Raw genomic sequence first — 18,127 nt, 5'->3', positions numbered from 1 at the left:
GTGTGTGTGTGTGTGTGTGTGTGTGTGTGTGTGTGTGTGTATATATATATATATATATATGTATATATATATATATTATATAATGAGTTTAGTTGATTTCTTTGTTCTACATTATCTGGAAAATAAATTTCAGATGTTCACATGCATTCTTTGGGACAAAATTCAAATACAGAGAAATAGGTGATAACCGTACCTACTGCTGTTCGATACTTAAATTAGTATTATAATTCAAATACTTAAAAACAAAATTTTCAAAGTACAGATTCCCAAATATTTTATTATTTCTCTTTAAACAGCTGTTGGTTGTGCCGTTAAATAAACGGGAGATTTTCAAGTTATAACCGACGAAAACTGTATATGCAGGTGTCGGCAAGCTCGAGGCAGTAATGCACGATTTAACGAGCACGAAACTTAAAAAATTAAAGTCCACAAGTTCAAGCCTCAGAGGTGAGCGACATATGGTGCATAGTATACTAGGGAACGTAAAAAGAAGAAAAATAACACTGTAAACTACCTGTTTGGATGGATGGATGAGGCACGTGAACGTCAAAATCATGCAATATCGGTTATTATACCTTTCATCTACATGGTAGAAAATTACACATGTCGCTACACTAAAAAAAAATACGCCAGTGTCAACCACTGATTATGTAAGTAGTTCCCATTAAGTTTTATTCATCTGTTGTTACATGCTCTGATAAAATACGACCGATCAGAAGCTCCATCTACAGGAAAAGTTTTTTACTCTTATTTTATTTGTCATTTTTCTGTTTTTGAGTTTCCATGAATATCGACATTTTCGAAACTTTACACCAGTTCAATAATCCTATCTTTGCCGCAGTTCTCATGGCGAGCACGTTCCTAACGATACGCCTATATTTACATCGAATCGACAGTGGCGACAGATTACAGTTATTGCCTGTTAGGAAATTCATCCTACTTGAAGCTGGCTTTGACGCCCCACTTTATATATCTAAAACCATCTTTACGACTTTCCCATCCTGTAGCGACTTGAAGATGCCTCAAACACCGCTGTTCGTGATCCGATAAAGCACAGACTGTAAAATAGGACAAATCTCCTTCCATAAATTCTTATGACACCTATCTATACAAACAAACCAAACAGATAAGTCTTCTTTCCTTACGAAACTAATAACCACATCATGGCTCACTCCTCATGCAAATGGCTCTTGGCTGCAATCTTGAGCCCATCTCTCGCTAGACTTGGACAATAACAAATCCCCGAATCTAATCGTGTCTCATTCTCGCTTTCATTTATGTTCACGATTTAAACCCGCTCTAAAAGAGCTGTCGTTTCTCAAAGGGGCATATCAACCATGAACTACGTGGAGGTGAGAGATGAACAAATGCATAATTTAACTCCTTTCTTCAAGTTAATGTTTACGATGTACTCAGTGCCAACTGCTGTTGTCTACATTCATCAGATTATAGGCAGTTATTAAATCCCACTCACTCAGCTTGGATCATTTAATAATGGATCTTAATATTCGGAAGTACATTTTACCACAGTCATTTCCGTTATACGTAGAAAAGAGGTGAAAATAGCAAAGTAACAACAGTATAAAATATTATTACCTTAAATAAATAATATAGATTACTACAAAAAACGCAAATACATACATTCAAATTTCGCACTCGGAAGCGTCGCATAACTTGTATTAATCTACAAATTAAGAATGCGTGATTATGTAGTAACTGTACGTCTTTAAATTAGCTTCATGTTGATCTCGTGTTTAATACTGCAATATATCAGCACCGATTTTGAGTATCAATCATCACTTAAATTACATCTAGTGAAAATTACAACGCTGTGCCTAGCCATAGTGTCACTAATGGAGAATTAAATACACTGCTGAAACCATAAATAAATTTTAGTAATATGTATGACATTTCTTCTCCAAACCTCTTAAGATGGGTCAATACACAACTTAAAGTGAGTAAGATTCGACTTCACCTTGCTGGTGTGCTTACTGCAATCTCTCTCTACTGGTGTTACTTCACACAGAAGATTCGACTTCACCTTGCTGGTGTGCTTACTACTATCTCTACTGGTGTTACTTCACACAGAAGATTCGACTTCACCTTGCTGGTGTGCTTACTACTATCTCTACTTGTATTACTTTACACAAAAGATAAGACTTCGCCTTGCTGGTGTACTTACTACTATCTCTACTGGTGTTACTTTACACAAAAGATACGATTTCGCCTTGCAGGTGTGCTTACTATTAGTTCTAATAGTGTTACTTTACACAAAAGTAAATACAGTTCAGGTGTGCTATCCACTAGCTCTAACGGTGTTAGTTTACTCACAGCTATTTAAAAAAAAGCAAGTCGAACATTTTATAAACGTTACAATAGTTTCTATTGTTAGTATATAGGTAAAATTATCCTCAAACGTTATTTCATAAACACAACTGGTATTTTAGTACTAAAGTAGAAAACAAGCCTTGGTGAAATATGTACTATTCACCTGTGTCTTTACAATGATTTATGGAGATGTATTTGATTTCACAACCACGACTACAAATTTTCTTCTTCCTGGAATTTGTATTTTCAGCTTTCTAATAATAAAGTAGCATGTACAAGATAGAAATAAACCTGTGAAACTTTTACCATAAACTGTTTACTTAATGAAAGTACTTTAATTAATTGTGAATTTATTTAAGATGAACGGTAATTTCTAACAAGTAATAAAAGGCAAATGTAGATAAGTTCAGGGAAACTATGCTGTCCAAAAAGTTCCCAGTGACAAAATCGTGTTCTTAGTACTAGAAAACTACTGTGAAACATAAAAACACTATACAAACAAATTAATGACTAAAGATTCAATCACCTGGGAAAAGGTTTTACCAAGACTTGCTATTTGGCATTTCTAAAATAATTCAGGTTAATTTTTTTTTAAATCTAATTATAAAAGCAAACAAACACTTACCTTGGTTTTGTTCGGTCCGCCAACAATCGTTATCCTGGTACATCTTTCATTTTCTTCCTATTCTTCTTCAAACTTTCCTTTGTGGCGTTTGATACTCGTCAAATAATAGAATTTTACAGTACACCGGCACGAATAACAGTCAGTGGTTTAAACCCGCTTGTGACAGATACCGATGAAGAAATTCAAACAGCATCATATGCAAATATTACATAACTAGACTATGATTTCTGGCTTGAATGTATGTCATATTCACGCTTGAAAACAAAATAAACGTGTGTCTTTATTCTTTTGAAGTTTTCCACATGAGCAGACTTCTTTAGCTTTTGTTTTCAACCAAAACTATTCTAACAGAGATATGCATGAATACAATACGTGTTTTCTGTTTCGGTAAATCCATATTTTATCAACATTAGTTAAAGTGTGTCGGAGCGACTAGAAATTAAATCTTAAAAAAGAATCTGTTTTATAGTATATCATGTAGTAAAACTTTGAAACACTTTTCAGTTTTATAAGGTTCTGAAACTACATAATTACACTGCAAAGCAATGGTACAAAATAAAAAGATATTAACAAAACATCTCAAAATTTCAAGATATCTAAAATCATTTCTAAACAGGAATTTCTGAATTCTTGCATATCATTTGTACATTTCATTCAGTAACAGTGCTAACTAATAAAGAAAAACAAGTAACAGTAACCACGTTGTGTAAAATGTTTCTTTTTAGCAAACGAAAATAAACGGTCTGTGATCCTAAGTGTACTTTCACCAACTTACGAAATTCATAATGGCTGAATGTTCACAAAGACAATACTTATTCATTCTATATAACTATTTAAAACAAACGAAACTCTTTTTTGTAGTCAACACCACAACCTTTTTTTCTTCCACAGAATTTAATTGTAATTTCATTTCATTAATAGTGGAGACAAGTGAACCAATGAACTGTTCCCTATAATATCCACTTCACTTGTACACATGGTAACGTTCGGAAAGTTAAAGAAAACTGTGGAAACGAGTAAGGACTTGTGAATGTGCGCGCGCAAAGCGTCACTTACTACGGTTCGGTCAAAGTGAACTGATTAGATTAACGTCTTTTAGTCTGAGGGTAAAGGATGTACAGAAGTCATTAGAAAAAAGCAGAAACAATAACTTAATTCTGGCTCAAACGCCGCAGAACTGCTGCTCTGATCAGTACCAAACATACATCACGTGTAGCCCTATGGCTTGGCACGTTCGCCAAGGGAAAACACGTTAAAGCTCACCACACCAAAATAAACCATTCACTCAAAAACAGCTGTCAGATCTATTGATTTTATTAATATTTTTCTAACACATGTGTTAATAGCACACACACAAAAAAAGAAATACACACACACTACAACCTTTTAATTGCCAGGGCTCTAGAAAGCACTGGAATTGTCAACTTTCATAAATGAAAGCACGAATGTATCAGATCTTCACTGGGATTTTAACTTGTAGCAATTGTTAACACAGGTGCATTACGCGGAGTTTTTGGTGTCCATGTATTATGTATCTCATTTACGACAAAGAAAAGAACACAGATAACAAGACAATCATCTACTCACCCCCGGTAATGTCTTGATGTTGTGAAGGGCGTTCTGTGCCTCCAGAGCGGCCTTACGGGTATAAAACGTGACAAAGCAGCAACCTGAAAAAAGAATAAACAAACATGAATGACTTAAACACCATTCCCAGATGTAACACACGATAAAAGGAAATTATGTAGTTTAAATCGATCTATCAACGCAAGTTAAACTAATTACTAATACATTCCCTCCGTTTACTCTTACATTTTATCATGTATTTGCATTTATGGCAAAACTACTAAGGCTATTTGTCGCCGTTCCTAATTTCGAACTATTGACTAGAAGGGAGGTAGCCAGTCAGCAGCACCCAACCAACCACGTTATGGGACTGACTGCTAGTCGTATAACACATTTACAGCTTTAAGTGCGGATATCTATACAAGTATTGCATAGATTTAAACCAGGCTCAACATCTTCGAAATCTAGAGTTATACTAGTTTGTAAGTAGAATTGTAAAAATATACTAACCCGGGATAAGCAAATTTTGAGTTCGGGCTGCCGTGAATTTAATACGTACTAACCTGGGATAGTGCGGTTATACTTCCATGAAATGTGTACATGTATCTAAAATCCAATTCTACATTTAATTATTAAAATTTACAAAAATTATACTTGATATATGTTTTATTTTAAATTGCTAATAGTCTGCTTGTTACCGAACGTTTTGTAAGATCAATAGTCTATTTATCGATAACCTAATCCAAACATCGATAGTCTGTTTATCGATGATAAACTAATCCAAATACATGCGTGACTCAATTACCGACTTGTAAATTAAAAAGTTCCAAGTATTTTGTTTCGTATTTATAACACTAATCTACCTAGTTGTTTTTCGATAGGGTCATAATAGTCATTTTTAAATGCAAAGTTTTACTGATACCAGACGAAACTGCTGTGTTTTTGCGAAATGACTTGGACAGCCCCACTCGCAATTCCGGGGCCTTTTTCAAATGTTCCAAATGCCGAACCGCCACGTGGTTGTTTTGATTCCGTCATACATGTAGACTGGATGAAGTAGCAATAGAGTTTACATGTTTCATATATTCCGAATTAAATCATATTGTTCACAGTCTATCTTATATATAAGATGGTTAATCTGTCCAAACATTTTACGTTTGTGGAAGAAGTCATTGCAATGAACACTGATATTTTTATATTTGCAATATGTAATAATTTAGTCACTAAGGTGGGGGTTGGGCGAGTACATTTTACAGGCCTCGTAGACTGAAACTACTATTTAAAAAAAAAAACACCCAAGTGTGTTCCTGATTCACTCTTTGATTAATCTGAACTTATAATTGTGTGCCAACATTCCACTTACTGTTTATCGACGAACTGTACATGCAATAGTTCTGTACAATGGTATAATATTACAGATCTGAGAAGCAATGGCAAACCTACAAAAAAAAAGTGTTTCTACGCAACGGCAATGCCTTATCAAGTACAGGCATGAAGACTATTATAAATCAATCTAACGAAGTGCTAGCATTTTTATCGCACCTAGTCAACTGTATACTATTTTCAATCAGAGAAATGAGCCGTGATTTGATTTTTGTGGAAGTTTCCCGCTGCATGGAAACAACCTTTGTAAAAGATCTTATTATAAAACTTATCCCCCCCCCCCAATGATATGTATGAAATATTCTATAATAATAAAACAGAAAAAAGGAAATAATATATATATAGGCCAAAAACTTCTGATAAAAATACGTAAACTGCGAATTTTTTTTTTACATTCCTTTTAATTTGTCCATTTAGGATTCAAAATCACAGGCTACAAAAAACAACATTTCGGATTTATTTTTTGTCCACCACAAATCCCTACTTTCTTTTAACATCAAAACTTATCTGCTGGGTTGTACGATGAGAGACAAATGTTTCTCTGAAACGCTATTTACATACACATTATAATAATTAAATGTCAGTTGATACATTACCACAGAGACACAACAAGAGATTCAATTAGCGTAAAACATACTACTGCAAGCAACATGGCGAAATATACGTCTTTACGTAATATCTTGTTCTATAATTTAATCAAACAACACACGTATTTTAAAAGATGAAAAAAAAAAAACCGAATGCCCTGCTATAACATATGAAACAATTACTGGCTGGAATATTAAGAACCTACAGAATTTAATATGTCAATTCAACATTGAAAAACCAAAAATGGAAATGTTTAATACGAGTTCAAAACAATCAAACGAAGGATTCACGACTAAATCTCCGAGTCTTTGAGTTAACAAGCGAAATAAAGAACCATTTTGAACATAAGACCCTTCACTGCTTTCTCAGCACCAGGTATACGATGACAGCAATAATTCTGATAAAGCAGCTAATGATACAAGCAACCGATAAAAAATAAAATAACTGCTATAACAACAGTTTAAAAGTTGACAGAAATTACTTTTAAATTTCATATTTTAATACAGGGCAATCATACATGTATTTGGATAAAACTAAGAGAATTATATTTCGAGAGTTCTGATAGCAAAGACTCTCGAGAAGGTAATCATGGAAAGATTTCTCTGTCAGCTTATTTGTGATAACAAGATGTGAAACTCTAAAAATATCATAAACTAGGTATAAACAGTCACGTAGAACATCATAGACACTTCACTAGATGTGTACTGTCAAAATTAGGTCATGTAAAAAGAATTCCATGCTCTATGAATGTTTCATGTTTAATCTCAATACGGAAAAACAATAATAATAATAAAATCGCAGCGGCTGAGGAAGTTCATTAAAATGACTGGTTTGATTCTTGAATGTATATACACTAGCACTCTACGCTACTTTATCAAGGCTAACACATAATGCAGATCAGGACAGAAGGACAGGATTAAACCATCACATAGCGGGAGAACAGGGAGCTTTATCATTCGACACATCGGGTCGAAGCCTCAATTTAGAAACTTCTGAAAGATAACAGGTAGGCTTAATACACCTCATCTAATACTAAACAGACTACATGGGATGTTATATTAATGATAATATAAGTGATCCAATAACCTTATACGGCGACACTAGTTCGAATTAAGAGTGAATAGCGAATACAACTTTACTCGTTAATATATCTAGTATTAGCCAGTTTAACAAAAAATAACAAGTGCATGGGCCTCAAAATTTTCTTCAATTAATTTGTCTTTTAAAGTCAATATTCTGTAACATTTCTGATTTAAGCTTGAAAATAAAGCAAAGAATGAACTCAAAACTCAACGAAAAACAAAGTTACAAAGTATTAAAATAAAGTGAGAAAAAAGTATCTGTCTAGGTTCCTGTCACACAGTAAAACAGGGATTCTCTAAAAATGTCCATAAAATAAAATGATGTAACGTTGTAAACAGTTTGAGTTATTCTATTGAAAATCAAACGTTGGGACAAATTTAAACGTCTGTAAAGATGGAAATATGTTCATGTTCCACGCGATAAATTCCTCCTTATTTCTTTCTAATCGATACTTAGAATGGCAAGTGAACTGATGTCGACATTAGCAAGATCGATGAGATTAGGTAGTACACGAATATTATGATAAATTGATAGTCACATGAACAATGTACGTCTATTCCGTGTGTACAACATTAAGTGAATATAGAAACCTTTATCTACAGTTTTGCTGCAAATTAATTTCATTTTATATCAGACAAAATTATCCAATTAAACAATTCGGTCTGAGAAAAATGTTCCTTTCATCATTAATATTGTGCACTAGAAAAACGAGCCAGAACATTATAAAATTGTTGGTAAAGAGTCGTTAATTTCTAGTGTTCCTTTCAAAAAAGAAAATTCACAAGAGATGGGAAAGTATTCTAGAATAGGAACGAAGAGTCGTTTGCTGCTAAAAAGAATCCTAAAAGATAGCATTATAAGCATCATGATTGATGTCTTTTGACATTTACTGGCTGCGCTAAGGTTAAATCGATGTTAATTCCGAACTACCCATCTGATCAATTATTACTTAAACATTGGAAGAAATCAAACAGGAGATGAATTCTCTCAAGAAATGTTCCTTTAAAAATGATACTGTATAAAAAAAAAGTAAAACTTTGAAATATTAAGTTTTACTTTCGCTCAGATAGTGCAGCTCTTCATTTAAAATTACTCCCATCGTAACTGCCACACACCATATTCACAAATAAACTTCCTTACACTATTCCAGCATTGAAATAACATTCTTCGATGACCAAGTGAAAAGCACGATAGCAAAAAAGCATAAGAAAAATGCAACAAGTCTGGGTGTTCATTAAGATTTACTTGGTATTGTCTGTCTGAAAATTCTTGACCCTAGCAAGTTCCGTTCAACAAAGATATTTAACTGTGTCTTACGTCTAAATCACAATAATATTCCCCATACATATTTCAATTAATGATGAATTCAAAATGACTAGTCCAAACAAAATTATTTATAATTTAAAATGTATGACCATGAAATCAGTCCAAAGGGTATAATTTAAGAAAAAAGTCTGTACACGAATAAAAGAAATCGTTGAATACAACTTGAAATTACTCCTTGAGAACTGTTAATACTCCATAACTGACAAAATTAGTGTTTGTTTGTTATCAAGCATAAAGCTAAACAATGGATTGTTTGTGCTATGCAACCAGGGAGCTAGTTCTTAAGACTAATAATCATAGCAATCATCGAACACTTCTATGAAACAATAAATAAAGCATTCTCGGTTATGACACGTAAAACTAACAAAATGTTTTGAAAAAGAAGTAATATTAATATACAAGATAATAAATATTCAAAACAAAAATCCAGGTAAACCTATATACAGCAAACCCGAATCACCTATGGGTCAAAATATATTTAATGAAATTTTTTATATGATTTGATTACACAAAAACTATTCATCGTCCTTTTTCTTGCATGATTTCATAAGTCTGAATTAATTATTCGTCAACAGCAACAGAAATGAAGCTGTAAACATGTTTCTTTACTACTGAATAATTCAAACAACCTAGTATCGTAGGTTATTTGACGCAAAAATATAACGGTTTCAAACAAAATATCACACACACACAAACCTCAATTTATTTGAAGTACTACTGCAGTTAACTTTTATTTTGTGTGGTTACAAAGCTACATGCAACGAATCTAGATAAAACAAAAGTTTTACGACCCTTTCAAACCTCAAGACAAGTTGTTTCGAGCTTGCAAAAACCTCAGTTCAAAAGAGTTATTTGAGCATTGGAGTTATTAAACCAGATCCAACATAATTTCACAATAAAATAGGAATTAACATTAATAGTATTAAATAACACACGTTATTTGTTCTCGTAATAACGCTTAAATCTTGAAAATTGACTAATTGCAAATGTTGAAACAAATTATCCAAGTGTGATGAAAAACAACATAGAGGAATGCGCACATTTTAGTAAAACTTTTATTACCAGAATGTAGGTCAATCCACCTGCTATGTAAATTTGATAAGCAATACCTTCAAGTTAACAGTAGTTAGTTAAATTTCATTCGATACAAGGCAGGTTTCTGGTACGAAACTTCAACGATATATTCTATTAAATCCGTAATTCCCAAAATCTCAAGTATTGTTCATGCTATGCTATTTCTTACACCCTATATCCCAGTTTTTCTCATTAAAAAGTAAAACAAATATTCTGAAAGACATAATTATTCCAAAAAAGATAGTCATAGCATATATATAACATAACTTTCCAATGTGCTTCAGCTTTCAGTGGATTATGTTTCCAGTTATACTGAATCACCCTGTGCACTACATCGTTAAACTTGCCTTTCGTATTAACAAATGATACTTCAATATTCATCGGGAACACCAGAAATTTTGTTGAATATTCCGACAATTTTAGAAAATCAACAAGACTGTCAAAACCTCGCATTCTTTATTTAACTTATTTTTTAAACGTCATCTAACTTGAAGTTTTGTAGCATAACCATTAATTATGTCTCTCCAGAGAGACATGCTGTTTTTCTGTTGTTCCTTTTTCTTTCCTTCATTCTTCCACTTTTTAATCGATCACCATTCCTTCATTTCTCAGGGGATTGGCTTGAAACTTGGTAGGGTTATACTTGGTCCAACGCGCCCAGACACCTTTTGCATATCGTTTTCTTGTGTGTTATTATTTGGACCTTTTTAAGTTAAATAATCCAAAAATGTACGTTTAGGTCTCCTGTGCGGTAATATTTACAGTAATCAAGATGAAAATTGGCAAAAATAAACTTCTATGAGCCATTTAAATTTGGGGGGGGGGGGCAGAGCTCACACAAAAGCATGATTTTTGGGTTTTGGTTCAATTACTCTACCATATTTTCACCAATTCACATGAGATTTGGTACAAAGATACATTTCTACAGGTCCCACACATTGACAAACAAAAATTGGCTCCGCGTATTTTTTTCAAGTAAAAACTTCTGGCTCATATCTCTTGACCAATTTGAGATCTAATTAGAGCTTTGGACTCAGGAGGTCAAACCCTTTCGATTGATGTGTTTGATCATGCCTAAGGTCTCATAGATTAATTTACTCTAATCCCGCCTTAAAGAATTTCAATTTGAGGGTAGGCTGGTAAACATCCCGATGAGTAATAAAATCTAATACGAGCGCCATACGCTTGGTATTGCTGGCGCACAAAAAATATAGCTAATAAAAAGGGAGAAAAGATCTCATATATTAATTTACCTAATCCTGCCTAAAAGAATTTCAAGTGCCCCTACTATTGAGGGTTCCCTCTCGTTAGTAGTTATATAGTGTTGATTTTAGCTGTGTGTGTATGTGTGTGACAATTACTCTGCAGTATTTAGACCGATTTACATGGGATTGGGTACAAATATACTTTTTATACGTCCCACACATATACATACAAAAATGTGGGATATGACCATTTTTACTCATTTAAGGGGAGGAGGGTTAAACGGTAAATTAAACCCATAATTTTAGGGGGGTTGGTCAATTACTTAGCCTTGTATCGACCATTTTATTATGTGGGATTTAGTATAAAGATACCCTTTGCAGATTCCCAAAGACAGAAATAAACAATTTTGAAATTTTTGTATTTTACTCGATTTTTCAGCGCGGAAAGCACAATTTGGGGTTAACTGTTCATGTGTATCTCAACCAACTTACATTGGATTTGGTAGAAAGATAACTTCCCACATGTCCTAAGCTTTCGATTTTTTTGTATTTTACTCGATTTTTCAGCGAGGAAAGCACAATTTGGGGTTAACTGTTCATGTGTATCTCAACCAACTTACATTGGATTTGGTAGAAAGATAACTTCCCACATGTCCTAAGCTTTCGATTTTTCTGTGTTTTGCACGATTTTTTGGTGTCAAAATTAGCCAGGTTGGTATTACGTGGCGGAAACATGCCGTATTCGCCCGCAAATGTTCAATGTAAAGTTGTTTTCTTAGCGCAAAGCTAAACGAGGGGCTATTTGCGTTCTATCCACCGTGTGGAATAGAACCAGCGTTTTAACTATATACACATAAAAAAAGAATGAAGATTTTTTAAGGGTGTTATGAAATACAAGGCGAAACTATGAAACTTCATTTGGATGTAAAATAATTAAGTGCGATTATAGTAAGCAAACGTTTATGTAACACAATTCATCTTTTATACCAAACACTTACAGAGTTACATCTGTACACATTACGGACAAAATTTATCAGTCAACTTCAGTAGGGATTCAAAGCATAATTAAAATTATTGAATAAATAAGAGATTGCTTGATAAACATGCGTAAAAGTTAGAGACCAAAAATTTTAGTTACTCAAATCGAAATTCAAATTAGCTTTACCTGATACTCTGATGGTTTAGAAATTACCTGTTTCAATATGTAAAAGTAATAAGACTTAAGCTTATCTTACTTTTGGAGTAAAAACCTTTAAACAAGCGTATCCTTCCAATAAATTATCAGTTTATATTTCCCAAATCTCTGTGTCATATACTAAACTCCAAATAATCTAGCTAAAATCCCATAACATAAACAATATTACAAGATGTTCCAATTAAAATGATTCACACATGTTTCTTATCATCGGGTAGTGTTATAAAATCCAGTGGTTTTAATAATATTTTTAAGTTAGTCGATTGAATTTTTTACATTCTTCATTTCCGAAGTTCTTTTCCTTTCGACTATTTGTTTCGCGGAACAAAAAAGCAATAATAACAATACAGCATATAAACTATGGCAAAATAAATAGCTTTGGCGAAATAAATTCATTCCAAAGGCACCAATAATTAAAAATCAAGAACTCCTGAAAAACTGCCAATCATACATACCTCAGAATATATATTACTGTGAAGAATTAACTTTTTTATGCACATTTTCTTTTACCTAACAGATCTATTTGGTTTTTATAAACCATTATAAATACAGATTTTCGTGTGGCTCTTAAAACTTCTTCAAAATATATTATGAACAGTACTTTTATACTGTCCATATTTTACACTACCCAACTAACATTTATTATCTATACTGTATCTAGCGCTGCTATAGCCTATATTTGGGTCATATCTTTAAGATCCCCGTAATGATCCATGAAGTTCCAGTTGTCCATATACATGACTTATCGACCATGTGCTTATACATTTACGTTCTCTGCTAGCGCACACAGCGTGATTCATGTGTGGGGGTCTCTCTCCAATCCACATCCATAATCAAAATTATAACTTCTTCACTTGTTAGATTATTTCTACTAGATGCAGACATACGAGTAATATTCTACACATTAAGTAAAAAACAAATAATCTGATGGAAAAAAGTTTTGTTTTAATTATACTACTATGCAATTCACACCCACAAAAATGGCATCATACATACACCTTAATATCTGGAGTTTCAAACTTGATATTCAAGACCACAACGCTGATAACCAAGTAATGCCATTTAACTAAGCTTACATAATGAAACAAAAGACCTGCAACTGTTACAACTTAAATCACAACTTTTAACCTTGCGAATAACACTGGAGGAACTTCCTTTAAATGAAGTACAAGTACCGCTTCTTCACTAGGCGTACCAGAAATATACATCGCGATCAGTAAATAACACGGGTTAATCTGACAAAGAAAGAAAAAGGCCACCAAATACATTACCTTCTGTTGAGTAATAAAGTTATAGGTTTTGCCAAATACCAGTTAAAAATCAACTGTAAGAATCGCTTGAGGCACATACAGCGGGAAACTTCTCTATATGCTAATTCCCATCGCCAGACTGTGTGGATTCAATTAAGTAGGCTGACTTAATTACTTCTGCTTTAGTTTCTTGGTTCCGAGTCGCTACGCTCCAACGGGTTTAATCGTGTCATGCCGGAAAAGGGGTGATGAGACAATAAAAGAAAGGGACAAAAATCAAAAAAGATAAAAAATATGCCCAGCTCTTTACATAACGCTGTGGATAAGCTTGGACGTCTAACGATGTTAATTTTGAAAGCCAGATTCCTATTTATGTCAGTATATATTAAAAGAAGGATTTTGGTCCAAAATGCATTGGTTCTCCAGTCAGTATACCCATCTCCCATTCCTCTCTTTCCGAAGAAAATCAAAAGTATATATACAGCTTTTCCAATATTTTCAACAAGATCTCACACTACTACTCAGTACACACTTTTGAATGTGTATGTGTGTGCACACGTAGTAAGGTAAAAACAATGTGTATTCAGGTAAGAGCCAATACATTCCTTCTTATACAAAGCCGTTCATATACTACATGTCTATTAGCTAAGGACATTACATACGTTACGAATAATAAAGCAGAAACTTCAGCTTGATACCTAAAATTGATACATGACACTTCACATGCATCAACGAAGCAATTAAGGAGAAACGACTTAAACTAGAGAGTAACGAGGCGACGCCACGACTCCATTAGTGTGGAAATGAAGCGTTATTGCCCGTCTCGAGAGAAACGAGAAGTTAGCTTCGAACGGAGAGTGAAAGAATGCCCACAATGACCATCGAATCCATAACAGGTTTTATAGCTGGCTTTGAAAGTCTTAAGGCAGCGATCGTTACTTAGTAAAAACATATAAATAATCCCTGTAAAACCAGCACTTTCAGACAGCTATTAACGGCTAACCCCCTTCATAACTCTAATTGTCACTGTCACGAACAAACATTACCTTAGAATTGTCGAGCAATGTGTTACTTATCTTGTTCACTAAGTTGTACCCTATCACTCTGAGTGACTAACTAAATGATTGATGTAACACAGTACAAATAAATTATACGAAATTATCTAGAATAGCCAAGCATGACAAGAACATTGTAGACATGACAGGTACAATGCATTTACCTTTATTTACATTTTTTCATTACAAGTGCATACCAAACAGTTGGCATCCAGTTATTAAGCAGGACATAGGCGCTCAGTTTTTAACATAGGCAAATGGAAGACACTAATTTTCAAATGGTACATAATTACCAAAACGTCTTCTATATCTAAATCGTATACTTCGAGCATGACTAAAGAAAATCACACCATTCCATCCGGGCTATTTACTTGAAGTCCACATGATTAGTAACTATGCATCAGAGTTTGGATAAAGCAAAGCAAATGTACTTTCCGTGTTATCAAAAGTAATACAACGGGATAACATGTTTAATTTTTTCAACAGGTTAAGCAGAAATATTTACTTGTACAGTCATGAAACTTCTTTCCATATTACATTATTTATACAAAGCGTAGACGCAAATTTCTTTACCATGTTTGGGAAATCGCCGCTTCCTTTTTCAACACAAAACCATGCCACATCAGATACTGAATTTAGTTATTTTCTGTTCTGTTCCTCCAATTGTTTCTGGGGGTACCACATGTGCGATTTTCTATATCTTTAAAGTGCAAGGTACTGAATTTTCCCACAGAATATTAACTCGCTTCAAATTTTCTCCTACTCTTTCCAACAACAAACGATTCATTTTAAACAAATTCATCTTTTCTAAAGTACAGTAGTTGCTATCGTAACTCTTTTATATGCAAAACAGCCGACACCAGGAAGCAGTACCTTGCACGTTCTCATTCTGATTTTTAACAAGAAAATGGGTTCAAATAAGGAACTATCCAACTACAATTTTAACAAATAATATTCTGTAAACCTCCTATAGCTGTCACAACCTGACACCATATAGTGATTTAATCTTCTGTAAGACTCCAGTGACTGTAATAATCTGCCACATTTCTACAGCTATCTTCTGTAAAACTCCAGTGATTATGACAATTCGACTCATTTAGATCTGGTTTTCTATAACGCTTCAAAGACTGTGACAATGCTCGATTCTTTATTCGATCTTCTATAAAACTATATTTATCACGAAAAATGGTCCTCTGTAAAACTCCAGTTATAATCACTTGATTAATTTCAAGATCAGGCCTTTGATTTTTTGTATGATACTGATTATATCATTTTTCATGCAACTACGGCTTTGTTCAAAAATTTTACTTAACAGAAACTTGCAAACAATTATAGTATTCAATGTACGTTGTGCTTAAAGAAACAAGTTTGTAACAAGAATAATTTTCATACAAAAACAACGGTATCTGAAGATTCAATGCTCTCTAATATACAGTCTTCGCTTATTACCTGTGCCTAATTTTAAATAAATATATAAAATGAAGATAAGTACAACTGTTTAGTTCGGTTTGAAGGTGGAACATGTGTTTCTGATACTTCACTGTTGCACACGATATTAAAATTGTTATAATGACAATTCTAGAAACAACGTTTACTGGTGTATGCTATAAGCATGCGTATTAGCGTTTTTTATGTTTTGAACAACGTCTATTCAATACATAAAAACAAGGTTCACAAATACTGAAAAATTTGTCTTACATGAAGTACCACAATAAAAATGCGTCGATCGAACCGGGCATGGCATTTTTAAACTCTACTTAACGTTTCTGTTTAAGTGAAATAAGAAGAAATAAGAAACAACTTTGGTCATTAGTCTTTACCTACTTGTAAAGCTTTTATTTTTATGTATTCTTGGACAACTACCATAATTTCCGTGCTTTATATACAACTACCAATCATTGCAAACTAAAGTTCGTTAAATTATGAGAAGAATATGCGGCAACCTTATCTCCCATCTATCTTATAGATCTCCACCGCCCCAAATATCCGTTTGCCTATCACCGGACCACTCAAAGAACAGTTACAAATTATGTATGCAACAGCGGAGAAAATAAATGGTCGTTTCACCATAAGAGACCCCCAGCTATCAATCTGTGCGGAATGCGTCGAGTCGAGATTTAGATAATACACATACCTGCTATACACGTGGTAGTTTCCGTGCACGCCACGCTGATTTGGATCGTTTAAAATATAGAAGAAGAACAAAAACGCGATATGCGATGAGAAGTAGCCCATCTTTTAGATTCAACACCTGGGAATAGCAAAAATTCTTATATGTAAAAAGGGTGAAAATGTAAAGATTAGTACACTGGTAACATATTTCCAGTGGATATCCGAATATAACTTAAACCATTCAATGTGACTACTTTCTTTTAATTTTGTAACGTGCGAGTCTCGCATATCCCACCTTCCCGCTCTGTGGTGAAAGACCACAAATAATATAAACAATAGAGGGAAGAAGAAAAACTTTGATCTGTGAACAACCAAACTAGTAAGAAAGTTTCACCTTTAATAGGTGAATTTTAAAGATCGTACACTGTATTATAATATACAAAGATCAATTATGATCTTGTTAGGAAAGACTTGAGACAAAACAGTTTTAGGCCTGACATTTAGATTACAATAAATCTTAGAATTTTGTGATCAAACAAAATTGCAACTGCCTTTTTCAATATAGATATAAACAATTTTTCCCACTGTTTAGTTGTATTTTAAGGTATGTTTAAATAACACTGACATTTAGGTGTGGAGAATGGCGTCATTCCAACGTTTTTTGCGCCACTTTGGCCTACTTTCACCACGTTACAAGAAACTCAGACCAAAAAGTAACATCATTTCCTGGAGTAATTTATATTCGTTAAACTGTGAGAAATGTAACACAGAGCTGGTGCATGCCAGTTATTTACTACCAGTAACAAAGCGCAGTGGGTATCATCTCCCTTAACTTGTCGAAGAGAACCAAACCTTTACTACTAATATTAGGCACATTAGTTACAAAACTAAGATTAAATACATGAACTCAGAAATTTCCGACAGATCAACCCCCCCCCCCAAAGATGAAGACTGTTAATCTGTCGAAATTTCTGGTTCTATGTATCTTAAGAGTTTTCTATCTATTGTGTTAATTATAGCAATAGTACAAATTACTTCTCAGACTAATGATTCTATTCAGTCAACCTAACATCTGCTTATCAACAATGGTCCACTCTTACTAATTACTAATTTTGCTGTTCCCCCCGCCGCCCCGTGGAACAGTGGAAAGTCTACGGATTTACAACGCTGGAATCACGGATTTGATCTTCTCGGTAGACACTATACCGCTTTGTTATAAAACACACACTAATTTTACTTTACATAAGCAGCAAGAATACCACGGGATACTCCTGGAAGTAAACAACTTGTTACGAAACGAGCTTGAAGAAAGGAGCGTGTATAGTCACTTTACAGGA

General features: G+C 33.7%; 1 protein-coding gene across 12 annotated transcripts in view; it reads right to left on the bottom strand.

Moving 5' to 3' along the window:
- The window catches only part of LOC106475719 (CUGBP Elav-like family member 2), a 446,359-nt gene that overhangs the window by 218,503 nt on the left and 209,729 nt on the right, over positions 1 to 18,127 (bottom strand). For all 12 annotated transcript variants that reach the window (XM_022380881.1, XM_022380892.1, XM_022380877.1 and 9 more), the window contains one exon: positions 4,541 to 4,623. In XM_022380881.1, coding sequence (XP_022236589.1) covers positions 4,541 to 4,623 — 83 coding nt within the window. The remainder of the gene's footprint in view (positions 1 to 4,540; positions 4,624 to 18,127) is intronic.

The sequence above is a fragment of the Limulus polyphemus genome, unplaced genomic scaffold, assembly GCF_000517525.1.
Source record: "Limulus polyphemus unplaced genomic scaffold, Limulus_polyphemus-2.1.2 Scaffold149, whole genome shotgun sequence".
NCBI classification, from domain to species: Eukaryota; Metazoa; Arthropoda; class Merostomata; order Xiphosura; family Limulidae; genus Limulus; species Limulus polyphemus.
Note: the sequence above shows the minus strand (reverse complement) of the source record. Positions and strands in the feature narration are given on the sequence as shown.